General features: G+C 40.8%; 2 protein-coding genes across 2 annotated transcripts; one reads left to right on the forward strand and one right to left on the reverse strand.

The window, feature by feature from the left end:
* Window positions 1–1,971: 1,971 nt before the first annotated feature.
* On the reverse strand, window positions 1,972–11,839 carry LOC131220976 (carboxyl-terminal-processing peptidase 3, chloroplastic). The gene is made up of 12 exons (XM_058216017.1): window positions 11,362–11,839; window positions 11,173–11,254; window positions 10,770–10,900; window positions 8,194–8,280; window positions 7,465–7,543; window positions 7,266–7,354; window positions 5,754–5,789; window positions 5,417–5,536; window positions 4,076–4,162; window positions 3,836–3,985; window positions 3,073–3,180; window positions 1,972–2,382 (listed from the first exon to the last, which is right to left on the reverse strand). The coding sequence occupies exons 1-12, from the start codon at window positions 11,737–11,739 to the stop codon at window positions 2,134–2,136; spliced, it is 1,596 nt and encodes a 531-aa protein (XP_058072000.1). The 5' UTR covers window positions 11,740–11,839; the 3' UTR covers window positions 1,972–2,133.
* Window positions 11,840–17,785: 5,946 nt separating this feature from the next.
* LOC131220981 (thylakoid lumenal 19 kDa protein, chloroplastic) lies at window positions 17,786–18,758 on the forward strand. Its single transcript, XM_058216029.1, has one exon. It carries the CDS (start codon window positions 17,855–17,857, stop codon window positions 18,572–18,574), a length of 720 nt encoding a protein of 239 aa, XP_058072012.1. The 5' UTR covers window positions 17,786–17,854; the 3' UTR covers window positions 18,575–18,758.
* Window positions 18,759–19,244: the final 486 nt, after the last annotated feature.

A 19,244-nucleotide genomic window follows, 5' to 3' on the forward strand; every position in this document is an offset into this window, starting at 1 on the left:
GAGGTGCGTCTCATAGGGAAGATCATCTAGAGAACATATCGCACTGATCTATTCCATGTATGAAAATAGTGGACGACTTAAAATAGGTCGCCAACCGTCCATATCAATGAACAGGTTCTAGAGTGTAATTTGACAGATCAGTTTTTTTTTTTTTCCAGGCAATATTGGGGTCCACTTTATGAACGGTTTTGGACGGCCGACGTTGGAGGTACGTTGAGTTGGAGCATTTGTGTAGTTTCAAGTAGCAGAGATGCATCCTGACCGTCCAAATGAGAGCCAGCTCAACCACACGAATAAGCACGGCATGGTGCATCTAAGACCGTCCAGATGATTGTGCAGATCCTGAAAGGCAAACGAGTCAAGAAACCGGGGGGCAACCGATTTTGCCAGTTGAGCCCATTGATTTCAGACGATTTCTTTTTCTTTTTTCTTTTTTTTTAATTTTTCAGACATTCATTTTATGACCACCAATTGGAGGGCTAGGATTGTCCAATAAGTGGGAAGTACAATGAAGCCCATGATCGTTTGCGCATGTAAATGGACGGCATATGCACCGTGGATGAGTTGCTGCTGTCTGATAAGGATTTATATAGTTATATAATGGTAGTTTTTTATATGGAATTTTTAGCAACTTGCTTTTCCCTGTGAGAGAAGCTTCCAAGCTCCACTCCCAATGCATGAGGTGGCTATAACATGATGATTGGACCCATTTGAAAGCAAATTCAATTCGTTTATTCTCTTAGAGGCCTACTATTTCAACAGGAATACATTAACTTTAGTTTGATATTAGCACCTACAATAATGGTGAATGTTCACTCTTAACTATTTTCTAGTAATGTGGTTTATCTGATCTATAAATGTAACTCATTTTTTTGGCTCATGGCTTTTTATGAAATGTTGACTCCAATGGATGGAGTGGATTCGGCACATACCCAACGGTGGGCACCACATATGATGTCCTTGGGGTGTTAAGGGTTAAGGTCCAGGGTTGTCATGTGTTGAGACCGCATCTGTTGGGCCAACCATGGGGTATGTGTCGAGTCTATTTTAATTGAAATTTCATGGAAGGCCATGATCCCAAGAATGAGCCACACCCGCCAATCAAGTAGACCATACGACAAGGAAAACAGTTGGCAATGAACAACCACTGTTATCGATTATCGAGTTTCGTGGGTCATAGAGAGCTTGTATTAGCGTGAGGTTAGGTTGGCATCTTCACAAAGAAATAGCAGGCCACGAAGAAAATGAACAGATTGTATCTGCCTTCCAGTACCTTCCAACACGCCCAATGATCAAGTGGTGGCCACAACAGGCCTTAAGCCACAAAGCTTTTCCCACACTCAATGCTATACCAAGGCTGGACTCGTAGTGGGAAAATCAGAAGGTTAAAAAAAAAAAAAGTATTGTCAAGGAAGGCCAAACACATGAAAAACCCATACCCTGGGATCAATTCAGTAAAAATCCCTTATATAATGCCACTTCTTTACACCACACGGATGGGTTTTCATCTTTGACATGGGGGTCCAATGTTCGGTGACCCGGATCACTGATCGGTTGAGTCCCACCATTGATGGAGAATGCACCAAAACAACCAACATTTGGCCCTTTTTCAGTTGAATGTGGATCATTTTTTAAACCGTCCATCTATAGGCCACCACAAATCCAAAGTTTAAGACTATTCGATCAACCATATTCGAGGCAGTCCACGGTGGGGGACAACAGACCAGTTGGATGGATTTGGAAACTATGGTCCTTGGACCCCCAGTACAAACTGCGCAGCCCAAGGCAACAGTCCTGTTATTGGGCTACAAAGCTGAACATAGACCGGTGGATGATTTTTGTTTGAACCATCTAATCTTTTGTCCCTTGGTGTAATCTTGCAAATTGGCCCATCTAGGGACCCACTCGATGAACACTGCAGGTCAGATCCATAACATTGAATCTGGGTAACTAAATACCCATTTTCCAATCTGCACAACATTTTTGCATTTATCTTACCCTGCTAATATAACTGCATCCATGCACGTATGCATAAGAATGTTACAGGGATTCTGTTATTTTTCTTTCTTCATATATAAATCTATACATCTGGTGGTATACAAACACAACAGAATCAGTACTGGCTAGCTACTTTCACGAAGCAGTTCCCTTGGATTCCTGAATCTCCAGCTCATGCTCCGCTACCATGATACAAGAATCTGCTTCTAAAGACGAGGGCGAGCTCTTTTCCTTCAAGAAGGAATCTTTGGGCAATGTCAGCATGTCAGGCGTGCACTGCACATCCGGGGTAATGCCAACCTGATCTATGTCATGCAGTGCAGGTGATAGATATTTAGCTACTGTGATAAACAGAGCTGACCCATCATGCAGCTCAGTAACACTCTGCATTTGGAACCAGAAGCAATCAAAACATTGAAGATCACATAACAACCTACATCTATAAGAGCCAAAAAGAAAGACTCAAGTGTCGCCCTCAGGGTTGCTGAGTTCAACTTGGCTTAGAATACACGTCCTGATCATTGAGTTTTAGACCACCTGCATGATTTGCAAAAAGACTCGAGGGACCTAGGAAGGAGGAGCAAAAAAGGAAGTATTATAAAGGATTGTGAAAATCTTTGGAGTTGTGTACTCTTCAACCATACTCCAATGACAGTTGCTTTTTTTACAAGTCGGCTAACATTGTTTAAAACCTCAATTAAGCACTTGTCAACTCAACTCAATCAAGACTAGGTCATGTTAAAGGGGTAATTCTTTATCTCTTTTTTTTTTTTTTTTGAAGGATAACTCTTCATCATTTTAAACTCAGGAAAAGCATGATTTCAGTACTTTAAACGGATGACTGCGCAAATATAAAAACAACACATTCAGTATTCCATCCACTTTCGAGTTGGTTTGGATTTGGCACCTCAAGGAGTCCAAGTCGACTGTTCTTAAACCATGTCTGTATTGGATAGTTAACACTTCAATATTAAGTATACACTGTATTCGTGAAAATTAATGCTGTACCCATGTGATATCCTCCTAACATACAGGTAAAAGAAAAATACGGTGGGATAAGGAATGGAAAAGAACCTGAATCTTTCCTTTTCCAAAGGTTCTGTGCCCCACAAGGATAGCACGGCCGTTATCATGCAATGCCCCTGCCAAAATCTCACTGGCACTTGCACTTCCTTCATTCACCTGTTTACAACAGCACGAAAGTAGGAAAATTAGCACTTGTGAGATGAGCATTGGAGCGGTGGGGCTTGATCAGTTCATCAAAAGATCTTCCAAGCTTAGTGAAGTTAATAAAGGCTGAAATTAATATATTGAAATCAATCATGCTCAGGAAAAAGTTCTTGGACAATTCACAGAAATGCATCACCAGTGATGAACTGGATCTACAAAACTATTGAGAAAGAACTCAAGAAAAATACAGGAAGGAAAAAAACAAAATCCCCCCAGTGGTTTGAATGAAAGTGACAAGTATTGGTTTTTACGTCTAACATCAGCTTACTAGGAAGAGCATGTTTTCTAGCAATGTCAAGATCAGAAGGCAGTAAAAGAATTAGAAGATTCTATTCTTTTTGTTATAAAGTATGACAGTGAAGAAAGTTACAATCAGTTCTATAATGTTGTTGTTTCAGGTATGGTAATTAAATATCTTCCGTTTTGAATCACAAGGCTGTACATGCATTCTTTTGAGATGAGAGACCATTTTATTTATTTTCTGAAGATCTCAATGGATGGGACTAGTAAAAGAGCTCTATAGCCCAAGCTTGCTTATTGAATCTCGACTCCCAAAGGTCACAAGAGCTTGTGAGAAGTTTAAAGAGGTACTGTTGTTAGAACTTACAAGCACAACAAGCGGATCGCGAGTTAAGGCATGCCCATTGACTATATTGATTGGTAACATATTCCCCTCCCGGTCTATCGTGTTGACAAGAGTTTCATCTCCATCTAACCATATTTGGGCAACATCCAATCCAGCTTTCACCAGACCACCCTGTTGAAAACAATTGAACAAAAATGCTACTAGCCAAGAAACAATGCTATTAAGGCCTCATTTTTCATACTTTAGAGGAATAAAACTGACCGGATTGTTTCGCAGATCCAGTATGTATGACTGCACGCCTTGATCTTCCATTTCTTGAATAGCATTTTCCATTTCGTCAGCAGCCGTCTGATCAAAAGTAAAAGCACAGAAGATTTTATTCATGATGAGCAATAGCCATGCATAATGTTTAAGAGAATTCTCGAAGTTGAATGGGAGAGGTGTGACTGGAGTGAAAATGGTTACAGAATCCCATATAACCTTTAAAGTTGTCCTAAACAAGGCGGCATGGTAACACAACAGTTGTCACGTTGTGGTTTACTGTCATGGGTTAAGGTGAACTCAATAGTAATATTTGCAAGCCTTCACAAATCCGATTGGACAATCTCATGAAGAAGACTTCCTCTCTTCTACTCTATCCTAGTTGCATATTCTCCACATATAACGACTTCCAGCTACTCGACAAGTATATTTTGCAAGTTCTGTTTGTTGTCCTTTTTACTGCACATAGTATCCTTTTCTTTTCTTTTCTTTTTGGTATGAAGACAATTTTTCTAGAAACACCAAAAGGTGGTATTAAATGCCTAGCTACATGAGTAACTTCACAAATTAGAGCACCACAATCCTGTGGACATGGAGCTGACGATTTATAAAGCAAATAACTCATAGATTAAATAACGAAAATGCATGTTGGATCAAGCATCCGCCTGCTCCCAATATCTCACACTTTAGAATGACAATGACACCTACATACTTGTATATGCTTATTGTTCACCAGTGCAAGTACTCAATACTTTATGGATACTTGTCAGATATAAATTAACAACGTCCTCTTTTATTTGGTATCTTATTCTTTTCATTCCAGAACTCCTCACCATTTCCTCGTAAAATAATCACGGCGGATGTCCTGGACTCTGAGAATGCAGGGCCATGTTTCCACTTACCATAAATACGTCCTTATCCATATCTGGGCATCATGGGTCACACTAAGAAGCATTCAAACATCTCCTTTGTCGTATTTGACCATATCATGTCACATGAACTAGATTGATACCCATTAATGGGTACTTAACAAAGCACTTTTTATTCAATACTAACTGAAATCTGATGTTTTGGAACTGTTAATACTTCTACGTTATTGTGGCATTGTTTAATATTTCTCAAATCAGACCTACCAGTAGATATCATTTTGTTTAAACTACATCTCTGTAAGTTCGATTTACAGCGAATGCTGTGAAAATTAACAAATCAAAAGGAATAACGACAAAGCTTCAAGAATACTTCAACATGAAAATAAACATTTGTAGCATTAAAATCTATCACAATATATTTACATAAATGTAGTCCAGACTTGAAAACCAAAAAAAGTTTAACCATAGGCACCTGAGAGAAGGAAGACAGCCTCACATATCCAGTCTTTGAGAGATGGCCATCAGGGGCTTTATGAGGGATGACAGCAATAGATATAGGGGAAATCCTAATAACTTCGCGAGATAGCTTGACCTTCAAACAGAAATTGCACGCATATCAGATTCTTCCATACAACCTTCAGATGAAACTCAAATAATCAATATCATCATAAAATCCATATATTTACAATGAACCACAATCCCTTGTTTTCTTGATGTGGGAAGAAATGTTTTCATGATGTCAATAAGAAACTGATTCATTCTAGATCTACAAATAGATGTTTGCATAGAAGAAGGTCATGAAAAGATACCTCTCTAGCACCAAAATCATTTCCAAAATCACTCACCTGGAAAATAAACATGTCAATCAGTCAGCTTATGAAAGTTTTCTGATGGAAGTGAAGTATGTAAAAGGATCAACATGGTAGCCTTATGGTGAGAATAAACATTGTCTCAGGTCTCAGCCCCAAGGTTCAACTTCAAATCCTAACTCGTGAAAAAAGTTGGCCGTGCAGGAAAAAAAAACAGTACTCCTAATTTAATTTTGTGACACCAGAAGAGAATTCTTCAGATCATATTATCCATTTATTTAAATCTTCTTCAAAAACGTAACAAAACAAGCCAGAAAATTCCAATTTTTCAATTTGGAAACTGGTTGTCAGATAATTTAGTGTCACCTTACCAAGTGGTGCATCAATAATTTGGAGTATGCGGACAAATTAGGGGGAAAAAAGGTTAAACAAAAAACAAGAAAAGAGAATATGCAACTAATCTTGCCAAATCAGGATCAAACATCAAATAAAAAAGAAGAAAAAAAAAGAGAGGATAAATTTGAATAAGAGAAGGATGAATTCAGATATATTGAAGGCTTAGTTTCTTTTGTAATTTTACATATGGTAGCACAAAGCATAAAGCGAAGTGGCAAAAGATTTGGGTGTGAGAGCAGGGATGCCTTTGTTTCAGTAGCAAGTATAAAGACTTAGGAAGCAGAACCAAGAGAGAGTTCGAAGCATGGTGTGCCATAAAGGTAATGGTGGCAACTGTTACACGTAATAGGGTCTTAACGGTCGTAACAGTTGCTATGCCAAAAATGACCTGTAACCACCACTAATGGCCCATTACGCCCCTTGTAAAGGCTGTAACAGCCTCGTAATGGTTTGTTACGGAGAAAATACAGGTTTGTTAGATTTTTTTCCAACATTAAGGGGCAGATACAGGTTTTTTTGGGTATTTTCTTTCAATTAAAAAAATAGACTGTAACGGCTGTTATGGGGGCTGTAACAGCCATTACGACCCGTATCATAAAGGTAATGGTGGTGGCCATTATAGCCACTGTTACCATTACGGAATACCTTGGTTCAAACCGTGATCCGACACGGTTGGTTGGCACCTTGTTGTGCAAGATCATGCAACCAAGGACTTCCAAGTCCCCTACAGTTTCAGTTTAGTATACAATGTGGAGAAAAGTACTCAATCCAGTGCTAAAGGCAACTACCATTGAACTCATCATGTGGAACATCTAATCCTTATGCTTCTGAAGATCACTCTCAACCTATTTTTCCACTTTGGAGGTAGAGAACATTGATTATTATTATTTTATTTTTTTATGAAACGTAGGTAGAGAACATTGATATATCAGAAAACAGAATAGAAGTTAACCAGAAACAAGGCATGCTTCAATTTAGAGCGATGTAGAACTTGGAAAAGCAAAATTAATAAATATTAGCAATGGATCAACGCTAAATTATGCAACCTTAAGGGGAGCAACTATTGGTGAACACCATTTTATCATAAAATGACGGGAAAAAAAAAAGGCTCATTACACTATGAAGTTTTACTGTAACTGCCGTCCCAACACGCCCTCGAAGCTTCTGTGCTGCAGCCTCAACATCAAGACCATCAAGCGTCTGCCCTGTAAATATTGAAGGCCAAACATGTTAGATGAATCTACTTCCAAATGCACCCATCTAGCAAGTAATGGATACAGTCAGAAAGGCCAAAAAAGTGCATTGTTTAGCTTACCATCAATCTCAATCAGCTCATCTCCTTCATGTATGCCAGCACGGGCAGCTGGACTTCCCTCAATACAAGACAGAACAACCTGTCACATTGTGAAAAAAGTGATTAATATGCATGCGAATGTATGACAATTATGTCAATAAAACATAAACTGGCATCCCAGCTGATTCCAAAACAAATTGAAGTTAACTGAAGGAACAAATATGCGGTTATTGATGGTCCATCAAATTGTAAACCATCCCGAGCTTCCAACAAGCAAAGTCCACTGGAGCCTACAGAAATGCCACCATTCTACTAGACTTTGGGAATACTAACTCTCAACATAAATTCTGGAAAATTACTAAAGAGAAAAGGATTAGCCTTGTGGGAAAAGCCATGACATACCATCCTAACCTGTTAAAGTGATATTGGCATATTACCGCTAGTGGTAAAATGACACTGATTAGTTTATGCTTTCAAGAATTTCAACAAATTAATGACAAAGTGTCGATAGATGTATATCATTAATTATATTACACTCATGTATAAAATAGTATAAGATGGATGAGTCACACACGAGAAATTAATGAAAATGGATGAGGGTTAAATGCAATTAGGAAAACCTACGTTGAATTCTGTTACTAATAAAAGCCAATTAACTTGTAGCACAAAAAGAACCAATGAAATGGTTCGAGTTCAGGAAGCCACAAGGAAAAACAAAGAGGATGAAGCTATTTCGAGTCTGTCACTAACCAAGTGGCCAGAGTTGGGTTCAGCATTTATATAGAGGCCAACTCCTTGCAAATTTCCATCACTTCCAATTCTGAAGCTTTGATATTCCTGCAGGTTCAAAACCAATGCTAGATAGATCATAATGAGTTAATGAAAATATCAGACTTAGACTAGGTAAATTGTCTGAGTAAGAGAACAATACATTATGGTGTGAGTAAAAATATGATGCGGACTCCCAGGCAATTAAATTATGATAAGAAATTTCAGTGGTAACGGTACTCAAGACAGTATTTGAGTGAAAGTTAGTGTTACCAAAGTCGATTGAGTAAAAAAAATGCAAGGAATAAGAAGATTGACTGGAAGATACAAAGAAAAAGAACGATGGCTTTATATGATTTCCAAAATCATGACTAAATGGTTATGGCTTGACAATATGAAATCAGCATGTCATTACGTGTTATCAACTCATCTTCATGTGTGGTTTGTGCATGTTGAGGTTGTTGTTCATTACCATGCTTATTATGCATCGTTGCATTACCTGGCCCTGCTATATAGAGGAGATAATTGACCGTTGTGTTATGACTTATAAAAACATCAACATACAAACAGAAGTCCCAAATATTAATAGACACTGTCATCATCATCATCAGAGCTGGACACGAGCCAAGCTAGCTCGTTTGGCTCGCTCGACTTGCTCATATCAAACCTTGGGTTCAAACCAAGTCAAGCCAAACAATTCCTGCTCACTAAGTCTCGATGACCAGCCCCTCTCGACCAAACAAGTTGTCTCGCCTCCGACCCTCTGCCCTCGACTCTCTCTCTTATTCTCTCGCCCGTCTACCTCGCTTGTCCCTGTTCTCTCTCTCTCTCTCTCTCTCTCTCTCTCTCTCTCTCTCTCTCTCTCTCTCTCGCCCGTCCGCCTCTAGCACCTTGCCCGATTGTCCATCTCGCTTATCGCCTCTGGCCCTTTGCTCTCAAGTCTTGACTGTCTCTCTCTCTCTCTCTCTCTCTCTCTCTCTCTCTCTCTCTCTCGCCCGTCCGCCTCTATACAGACTTGGCCGTAACTGTCCGGTCTCCCATTGTCCAGTCACCTTTTCCGAGCAAAACACGGTAACCCTCTGGTACGCCACTATCCGGTCACCTTAGTGAATTGATATGTATATTTGTGAATTTGTGAAATGATTAGTGAATTAATCTCGCTCATTCGCCTTTGGCCCCCTGCCTGGTCGTCTGCCTCCGCACAAACTCGACCCCCACAGTCCGGTCCGCCATTGTCTGGCCACCTTTAGCAAAACACGATAATCCTCATTCTGCCAATGTTCGGTCACCTTAGTGAATTGATTAGTATATTTGTGAATTTATTAGTATATTTGTGAATTCGTGAATTGATTAGTATATTTATGAATTTGGATTTTATGTACAAACTCGAAAGCTCAAGCTCGCATTAGGCTCGAAAGCTCGAGCTCGAACTCGGCTCAAGCTTGCTAGATCTGTGACCAAACCGAGCCAAGCTGGACTGCCCAGCTCAAGGACCAAAGCCAAGCCAAACTTGAGCTTAGGTAGTCTGCTGATTGAGCCAAGCCGAGCTGTGCCAAGCTCGATTTGGTTTGACTTGGTGTCCAGCTCTAATCATCATCTTGGGGTTGGCAACATAAATCCTGTTCCACCATTCCACACTATCAAGGACAATGTAATTACACAAAAAGAGCAAAATACAACAATGATTACTTCATAAATGGCCATAAGAAAAAAGAATTATGCAATCATCAAGTTCCATGCACCTTAAACTTTGCAAGAGATGACAGAACGGTTTGTATATTGGGCATGAATGTGTATGTATGGTCCTGACAAGTTTATCCTTTACTGGCATAGGAAGGGAAATGTTATCTTGCTGTTTCTTCTCTCAAATAAATCAATGGTCCACTAACTACTTCATGGAGAAGAAAAGGTTTGGGAACAGCCTGAATAGCAAAGGCAAATACCAGTGCCTACTAAAAGAGTTCAAAGTTCAAACAAACCAAACAGCACACCTAGTACATATGATTGTGATCTAGCAAAGAAGAATAGGTTAAAAGAAGATGATGCAAAGAATGGGTACAGCTCAAGTGAGCTACTAAAAGCTAGGGCTGTCAATAGGCAGGCCTGGAGCCAGCTTCGGCACAGATTTTGAACTATTCAGGCCAGGCTTGCGGCCGGGCTATTCAAAATTTTGATTTTGCTTAGCCTAGGACTACCCATTGACAACCATAAACATAAAAAAAAAAAAAAAATTAATAATAAAAATAAAAACATCAGTACAGTCCCTGATTTTGCCACTCGTTTAAGCAACCATCAGAGCTCAGCTATTCAATTTCAGTGACTATAGTGCTCTGTTGCCACAGGTCCTGAGAAATACCAACTAAGAGAATGCGCAATTTTCTGCTTTGCATGACTAACATAGGCACAGAAGTATGGTTAAAAAAAACAACATAAGCACAGATGTGAAGACATATGTAACATTCCTGGACAGACCTAGCACCAACTATTTGGTGGAGAAGGTGTTGAACAGTATATCCAATCATTATTGCAATAAGTAAAGGGGTCATCAGATTCAGAACCTTTGGGCTAATAATCCGAGTAAAGGGATCACCAAGTGTTGCAAGCATTCCACTGATTTTGTTATATGCTGCATCTGCCGATTGAAGTGGAAACATTTCCACCATTGTTTGTTGCAGCTTTAAGTCCCAGTCTGCATGCATAACATGAGTTCGTATCACAACAACAACAACAAAAAGGAAAAAATAAAATAAATTTTCTTATAGCTTCTTTGGTGCAAACATGAAACAAATTGAATTTTGATTAACCACCTGAAAGTATATTACACAATCCGAAGTTGGAAAGTAACAATGTTATCTACATCTTACAAAAAATATATGTCTCCTCACTAAGCTTCTTAATCGCAAGCACAGGTGCTTTCATGTTAATTAACATGCAGATTTCATAAACATAAATATTTGAAACCTTGATGATTAAAAGTTGGATCTATGAAGGTTTCACGGATCAAGCCCCAGGCCTCGACAAGAGTCCGCTGAACCGTGTTTACCTGAACAAGAAACAAGACATGAATGAATCATACATTAGGTAACAGAATGACATTCATCCAAATGAAGCAGGGAAAGCGGGGAAACCGAGCTGGAATGAGTCTCTCACCTCACGAGCTCGAGAAGCTGGGAAAGCTACCGTGAGAGATTCCGCGAGGACCGGGGAATCGCAGCTGATGGAAATCACAGTGGCAGCAGCAGCAGCAAAACCGAAAATGCTTCTGCCAACCAACTTGATCCAGCTTCCATCCCATCCATCCGTCTTAAATCCAACGGTTCTGAAGTTACTATCATCAGATCGGTTCTGCGAACGGACAACAAATCTGCATAATCCAGAAGAAGCAGGAGAGATCGATTTTCTCCATTTTACATTGATGCGGTGATTCGGACAGAGAGATCGACGGGTATCAGAAGCTCCCTGCGAGGGTTTCGGAGCTGAAGGGAAATGACGGAGATTGAATTTTGATTTAGGGCAAAGAGCTTCCATCTAGGGCGCGAAGATTTTTCGTCTGACAGGGTTTTTTGAAGTTCCAAAGGAAGAAAAAAACCTGACGGCAGTTACAGAGAGAGAAGATTCTGGTGGGGGCCGTTCGAATCTTTTTGTGGTTTCCGTCGCTCGCGTGTCTGAGTTGCCAAGGAGGGGAAGAGGAGTTATTTGATACTCTGGCAGAGTTTGATGGTTCATACGCATACACGTGGAATACAGGTAAACTCAAAAAAAAATATCCAAACTGTGATTTAATCTCACAATCCTGTTTCTTTGAGAATTATATAAGTTGATTAGTGGACATTTCTTTATTGGCTCTGGACCGTTGGATAGTTCTATTCTAGCCGTTCATTTTATTCCCAACAATCGGCTATATAGAACATAAATATAGTCCAATTTTTCAGCACATACAAATATCAACTAAATTCCACGATTTGAACGGTTTATTTTTGTCATATGTACGTAAATTTACAATTTCTAAGTGAATCCGTATGAATCATTGAGCTACCGGAGTATCTAAGGGTGTGTTTGCTTTTACAGTATACATATAAATTCTGATAAATAAGTAATCATTAATTTTTCAATTGATTTGAAAATGTAACAGTGATCCCTTAAAAAACCGATACAAAAGTGTTGACTTAAATGACTTAAATGTGTAGACACCACCATATGTGATATATCCGCTCGGTTCATCTATTTTATCATAACATTCTGCGGATTCGATTCATTCACACGCAGCCGCATGTATCATCGTCGTATGCATGCATCAGATACATTTCCCTTAAATTGAAGGGTCCAAACCGCAGTGCACCATATGGGTGGGTCATCTTCTAATTACTAAAAATGAATGGATCCATGTTAAGTGAAAGGTTGGTGGGTATGTAACCAACTGTTCGAATTCAACCAATAAATGTCAAAAAATTGGAATCGAAGATCAGGATTTTTATTTTTTTAATTCCTTTTTGACATTTTGAGTACGTTCCATCTAAATTGGGCCACACTGTCTCGACGGTTTAGATTTATAGTTACATGCATTTCATGGTACGACCGATAAATGAGTACACAAACCTTAATACTCTGCCAGCGTACCAAATAATTGGTATTTCAATGATTTCATGCTTCAAATATACTCCACGTCACACGTCACTAGTGGAAGAGCAATATTTTATGGATCATTGTTCATTTTTTGGGAAAAAACTGATACTCTGGAAGACTATTACCGTTTATACAGAGGCATTAAAAAATCGCAACTTGGCATAAACTAAACTGTTCAGATCATAGGTCCCAGTTCCAATGGCCTGCAAGCCGAAAATTCAATCTATTGAATTTCGTAACTGGTTGATTGGTGGACATTAAATGGACCGCTGAATTGAAAATAATGACTGGTTTGGAATCAACGGCAAATGCATATTATTAAGAGATTAAGATCATTCGGTTAATCTGAGCTTTGCAAATTCTGTGGGTCCCCTCATGAGGTATGTGTTATATCCGAATTGTCCATACATTTGGCGAGCTCATCTTAAGTCTTGAGCCGAAAAATAAGACAGATGTAATGATCAAATGGACCACGCTACAAAAACCAGTGTGGATTGATCGTTTATCATTGAAACCCTTTTGGGGCCATAGAAGTTTTGGATCAGTATGATATTGTTTTTTTACTCTTCATTCAGGCCTTTGATACCTTATTAACAAATTGTATGGAAAATGAATGTTATTGAAGACATTCGTATGAATGTTTTAATGGTGAAAATCATTATCCTGCTACTATTTGTGGTGTGGTCAATTTGAGCTTTGTATATGACCTACTTTTTTTAGTACATGATCTAAAATGTTCTTAAAAAATAGATGAACGATGTGGATATAATAAATACATCATTTTGGGCGCATGTAACATTAATATCCTTTGAATTGTTTGTGCAACTCAGCTCAAGCAACGTAAGCGTTCGTTTTCGCACAATACATGCCAACCCCGGCTATATATATAAAATGAGTCAAATCCAAAGATCATTTGGATCACATTATAAATAGCAACAGTGATAATGTTTTTCACTGTTAAAAATTTTGTAGGGCTCACCACAATGTTTATTTTCCATCTAATTTGTTCATAAGATCACAAAAACATGAATGAAGAGGAAAAAGAAAAAAAACTTCTTATGTCACCCCAAAAAGGATTTCAATGGTAGATGTTCAATCCCCTAGGGCCTATTTGGCCGGATTGATCCCACGGTATTAGGAGGGATGGAATCGCGATATCTCAAATATGCATGATGAGCCAAACAAACTCGATGAACTTGTCCCATGATATAAGCAATCTCATGGATATTAAAACAATCCATTGACATCATTATCATTACTTTATAATTAATTCCATCTCTTGGTTGGACAGATTGGAAGGTAAAATCTTGAGATACATCGGGCGTGCCAAACAAACCCAAAGAACTTACCTCGAGGTATAGCAATCCCATAGATCTTAAACCAATCCACTGACACCACCACCATTACCTTAAAATCCATCCCATCCCTTTTAATCCCATGGGATTCGCCGAGCCAAAGAGGCTGGTTTCTTGCAATGTGGTCCACTTGATGGTTATATCTACCTAGTGATATGTCTTAGTTTTTTTCTCAAGCTCTAAGATAAACTAGCCAAATGAATGTGTGGTTTGGATATAAAACATACCTCATGATCAAACCCAACTTACTAACGTCAATACAGCATTTATGTAACTGGTGTGAGGCACACTAGCCAAATCCCCTTCCGTAGGACTCCAGTCAATCCGCTTTGGTCTACTGGGAGCGGATTAGGTAAGACCCCGGTTCACTGAGGTGGGCGAGACCCCTAACTGTTGGGCTCACGGTGATCTATTTTCCTTAAATCCACACTGTCCAACCATTTTGAAAGATCAATTTATGCATGATCCCAAATATTAAGCTGACTCAAATCTTAAGTGGACCACACCAATGGAAACAGGCGTGATTGAATCCCTCCCATTAAAAACTTCATCGATTCCGCCGAAATGTTTATTTGCCATCCAACCTGTTGATATAAAACACGCGGATGACAAGACCACACAAAGCTTTTGTGGCCCACAGAAATTTTTTAACGGTCAATCACTACTATTTCCTGTAATATGGTCCATCTTGGATTAGGAACTGCTTTCATGCCCTAAAATGAGCTTTTAATACGGATGGACGGCATTGATGTAGTCACATATATCATAGTGGCCCCACAGTCAGGGGTCCCACGGCGGGATCTCACCTAATCCGCTCCCCAATCAACCGTGACCTGCTGTCTAGCGGACCCAACTAGGGATGGGCCTTAACTTGAAAATGCCAGCTGTCAGACAATCCCAGCCCTCATTTTTCATCAGTCTCTGAAAAATGGATCCAGACTTGGTAATCAGGACCATTGGTCTATTGAATCTCACCATGCACGGAGCATTCATCCAAATATATGCAATATTGGAAGGTCCAAACGACCTCTAACGGGACCCCTTTTTCACTCGGTTGTGGACCCGGTGTCGTATTTCTCTTCCCAACCGTTTACTTTAGGCCACAAATTGAAAGGATAAGATTATCTTAATGTCTTATCGACTATTCTTTTAAGCTGCAGTCCACCAATGGCCTTGAGGACGCCGTGTGTTCGCGTGTATGCGGTGGAAAGAAGGAGGTCGCTTATATGTTACCGGTGGTACCGGGACGCAGTGGGGCCCACATCAATTGCGAATCCGATCCACCCGGCTCATCGTGTTCTCCTCCTCGTGACCGTCAGATAAAGTTTTAAAAAAGGGCTATCCAAAACTTAGGTGGGCCACAACGCAGGGAAAAAATGTAACACCATGCTTAATACCTCTAAATTCATGTGTTATGGCCCACCTGGGTCTTGGAATTTCCTGACTTTTTTCTTTTTGTCTCCCTTCATCCTATCGGGTCTCACCTGATGAATGGACTAGATGGCTTATGGACAATATTGTAGAGCCTACAAAACAGTGGGGAAGGTTTTATTCATGGAGTATCCGTTCCCAGGATCCCAACTGTTCCTTGTAGTTTGGCCCACCCGAGATTTCTTGGGGCTGATTTTCGGTCCCACATGGGAATATCGAAGGTCGGATCTATTGGACGGGGTGGATCGGATGGACAGTTGACGTGGGACCCACAGCATCCCGGTGCAGGTACCATATGAGTGCACCTGGGAAAGAAAAGTCTTCCAAGTGATCCAAACCGTTGTGATATCAAGGGCCACTGTGAATGGTGTACATATAATCCAAATATTTTTCTAGCTAGGATTTTCTTATTTTCAAAGGCAATCCGCAGTTACTCTCGTCGTATCAACGTTCTGGATGATTTTATCATGGGCCCCACATGTACAAACTCGGAACCCGAACATTTGTGCACTGTATTTGTAACTAAGTCTGCAATGGGCCGGGCCTGGGCCCAGCAAAATCAATAACTTAAAAGGCCGGTTTCCAGTTCAAAATGTAGGCCCAGGTCGAGCCCATTGCCACTCATTATAAATGGGGCACGCTCTAGTGGAACCGCTGCACGCTTTAGGGTGGTACCAGGCAGATGTGGGCCTAGTGACATGATCACGGAATCTAACCCGTCCATACTATGTATCACCTCATAAGGCGAATGGGATCTATGAAATCAGCCCGATCCAAAATCAGATGGGCATTCGCACCATGAACGTACTAAGAGGGAGCACCCGCCATTCATTAGAGTGGGGACTCACCATGTTGTTTATATTACAATCAAGGCCGTTTATGCATCCCTGTCATGGCTTTTCTTTTCTTCTTCTTCTTCTTCTTCTTCTTCTTTTTTCACATGCACACATCTCACACGTGTTTGCACACTCACACGACCACAATAGGTGCTCAAACTTAGAGTTGGGTAGAATCTGTCCTGATCCGGCGAATCCGACCCGATCTGAACTGAATCGAAGGCCTGGATCGGTGCAGATCGAGTAGGACCACTGAGATCTAATTGTACATCGGATCGAGTTCAGATTGTGGTCAATCCTCACCGATTCGATCCGAAATCTGAATGAACCCTAACCCCCATTTCTCTACCCGAAGGAGGCGCCGCACCCACCCATCGCTCCCTCTTTCTCTCTCGATTTCCGTCATCTCCTTCTTTCTCTCCTCCTTTATCTCCTTTCTCTCTCGGTTTCCCACCCCACCCCCCCAGACTCAACTCGATCCGACTCGATTTGATTTCCCAAACGGAGTCGGACTCGGTTTGAGTCAGGCTAACAAGGGTTCGGATCGGATCGAGTTCAGATCAAGTTCTTGAAAAATTAGATTGAGTCGAGTTAGACCCCATGTAGTTCGACTCGACTCGATGCCCACCTCTACTCAAACCCATGACTTCCCGTTGAAACTCTTCAGTCTACCACTTAGCCACAGGGTCACAGGCAACGGCTATATGGTCTAAAAAACACCCAAGCTCTTTGAGGCCGGGGATATTATGTGAAATCCACTCCGTTCATCAAGCGAAAACCTTTTATGTTTACTGCACTCCTGGAGATCAGCCCCACTGAAAACTCAGATAGGCCACAGAAACGGAGTCAATGTAAATTTGCACTTAGAATCTCTTTTAAGTTCACGTGTTGTGGCCCGCCTGAGTTTTGGATCAGGATGTTTTCGTACCTTACCTTCATCCTGATGAGTTACACCAAAAAGATACACACCATGGTGGCCCCACACAAAAACCTATGGTAGGCATCCCCCATCGTCCCATGTTGGTGGTCCACCTGACTTGTGGATCTGAATGATTTATGGGCCCAGGGGCTTGGACGGATAGGATTAGGCTCAGCCCGAGCCCGACCCGTCTTCTAAAAGTGGGCCCACTTGCGTAGTATCCTGTTCGCAGTACATCCCCGGACCCCAGCCATCAGGTTGCGAATTCCCCTCCCACCATTTCCATCACATGCATTTTCTACCTTCTTCTTGACGGATGCCATTTCTTTCCACTTCAACAGCCCATCTTTATCTGTGAAATTACAAAAACACCCCTAATCCATGTCACAGATAGTAGATATGGATAACAACAAAATCAACACCAGCCATAAAACAAGCATTGCAGAAGAAGAAAAAAAAAAGGAGGTCCACCAATTCCCATGGCCACCATCTTCTCTCCTTCAGCCATCTTCTCTTCTCCAACTCCAAAAACACCTTCAAATCCAACTACAACTAAATCACAACCCGCTCTCCCACCAACCACTACAGCCAAATCCTCAATTGCTGCCACTGCCGCCGCAGCCGCAGCTGCCATCATCCTATCCACCACACCTCCCTCTCTAGCAGACCCATCCACCTCCTTCCAAGTGTACTACGGCACCGCTGCTAGTGCGGCCAACTACGGTGGCTATGGCGGCAATTCAATCAAGAAAGACTCTGCCGAGTACATCTACGATGTCCCCGACGGATGGAAGGAGCGTCTCGTCTCCAAAGTCGAGAAGGGAACCAACGGCACCGACAGCGAGTTCTACAACCCGAAGAAGAAGACCGAGAAAGAGTACTTGACCTTCCTCGCCGGCTTCCGCCAGCTGGCACCGATGGATGTTGTGCTGAACAACCTCGCTCTGTCAGACGTTGAGCTTCAGGATCTCATCTCCAGCGCCGACAGCGTGAAATCGGAGGAAAGGAAGGACGACAAGGGACAGGTCTACTATATCTACGAGATTGATGGGGCCGGCGCACATAGCTTGATCTCTGTTACGTGCACCAAGAACAAGCTCTATGCGCACTTCGTCAACGCGCCGAATTCCGAATGGAACAGGGATCAGGAGACATTGAAGCACATTCATGAGAGCTTCAAGACCGTTGGATCTTTTTAGCCACTGCCTTTGGATGCCATTTCACTGAATTGCTGATAGAAAGTCAATATATATACTTGTGATATCCATCTGCTTTTTGTGGAGTTGTAATGAGAATTGATGGTATGAGTGCTTGTGGGGGATTTTGATTTTGTGGTAATTTCGGAGGTTCTAATTAATGATATTCTTGCATGAATTCCTTGAACTTGGATACATGAAAATCAGGTTTATTGTATGTCAAGCTTAGACTAGTTTTTTTTTCCCCTTCTTTTTTAAGGGTGTGTTTGGTTGCACTGAATATCATGATATTTCATAACTATTCAGTCTAGTTTTGTGCAAAATATCGAGAAATTTTGTGCAACCAAACGCACCCAAAATTAGGGGTAATTAAGAGTTTAGTGGGTATGGCCTAGAATTTCTTTTACACTCCAAATCACCATCGAATGATTGGAAATATGGGGTTAGAGAAAAGGTCTAATACAAGTGGATTGCATGACTATGCAAGCTTCTTTCCTATTTTAATCAAAACAAGCCCATGAAATCCCACACACAAACATTTCAGCAAGTTGAATGATACTGATCTTGAATGACCTCTCTGTAGCTTCAAAACATACAATTATAAAAGAAACCCCCCAAACCCAAGGAATAGCAAATGGCAGATGTTACAAATGATCCCAATGAAGCAAGGGAG

The sequence above is a fragment of the Magnolia sinica genome, chromosome 1 (genome assembly GCF_029962835.1).
Source record: "Magnolia sinica isolate HGM2019 chromosome 1, MsV1, whole genome shotgun sequence".
NCBI classification, from domain to species: domain Eukaryota; kingdom Viridiplantae; phylum Streptophyta; class Magnoliopsida; order Magnoliales; family Magnoliaceae; genus Magnolia; species Magnolia sinica.

Bases quoted from the DNA above. Each gene is read 5' to 3' on its own strand.
- LOC131220976 (XM_058216017.1), bottom strand. From the start codon at position 11,739: ATGGAAGCTCTTTGCCCTAAATCAAAATTCAATCTCCGTCATTTCCCT. The intron at 7,544-8,193 runs GTTAGTGACAGA...ACAATGTGACAG, and splicing joins AACCCAACTCTGGCCACTTG to GTTGTTCTGTCTTGTATTGA. The intron at 3,986-4,075 runs GTCAGTTTTATT...TGTTTTCAACAG, and splicing joins TGGATCTGCGAAACAATCCG to GGTGGTCTGGTGAAAGCTGG.
- LOC131220981 (XM_058216029.1), top strand. From the start codon at position 17,855: ATGGCCACCATCTTCTCTCCTTCAGCCATCTTCTCTTCTCCAACTCCA.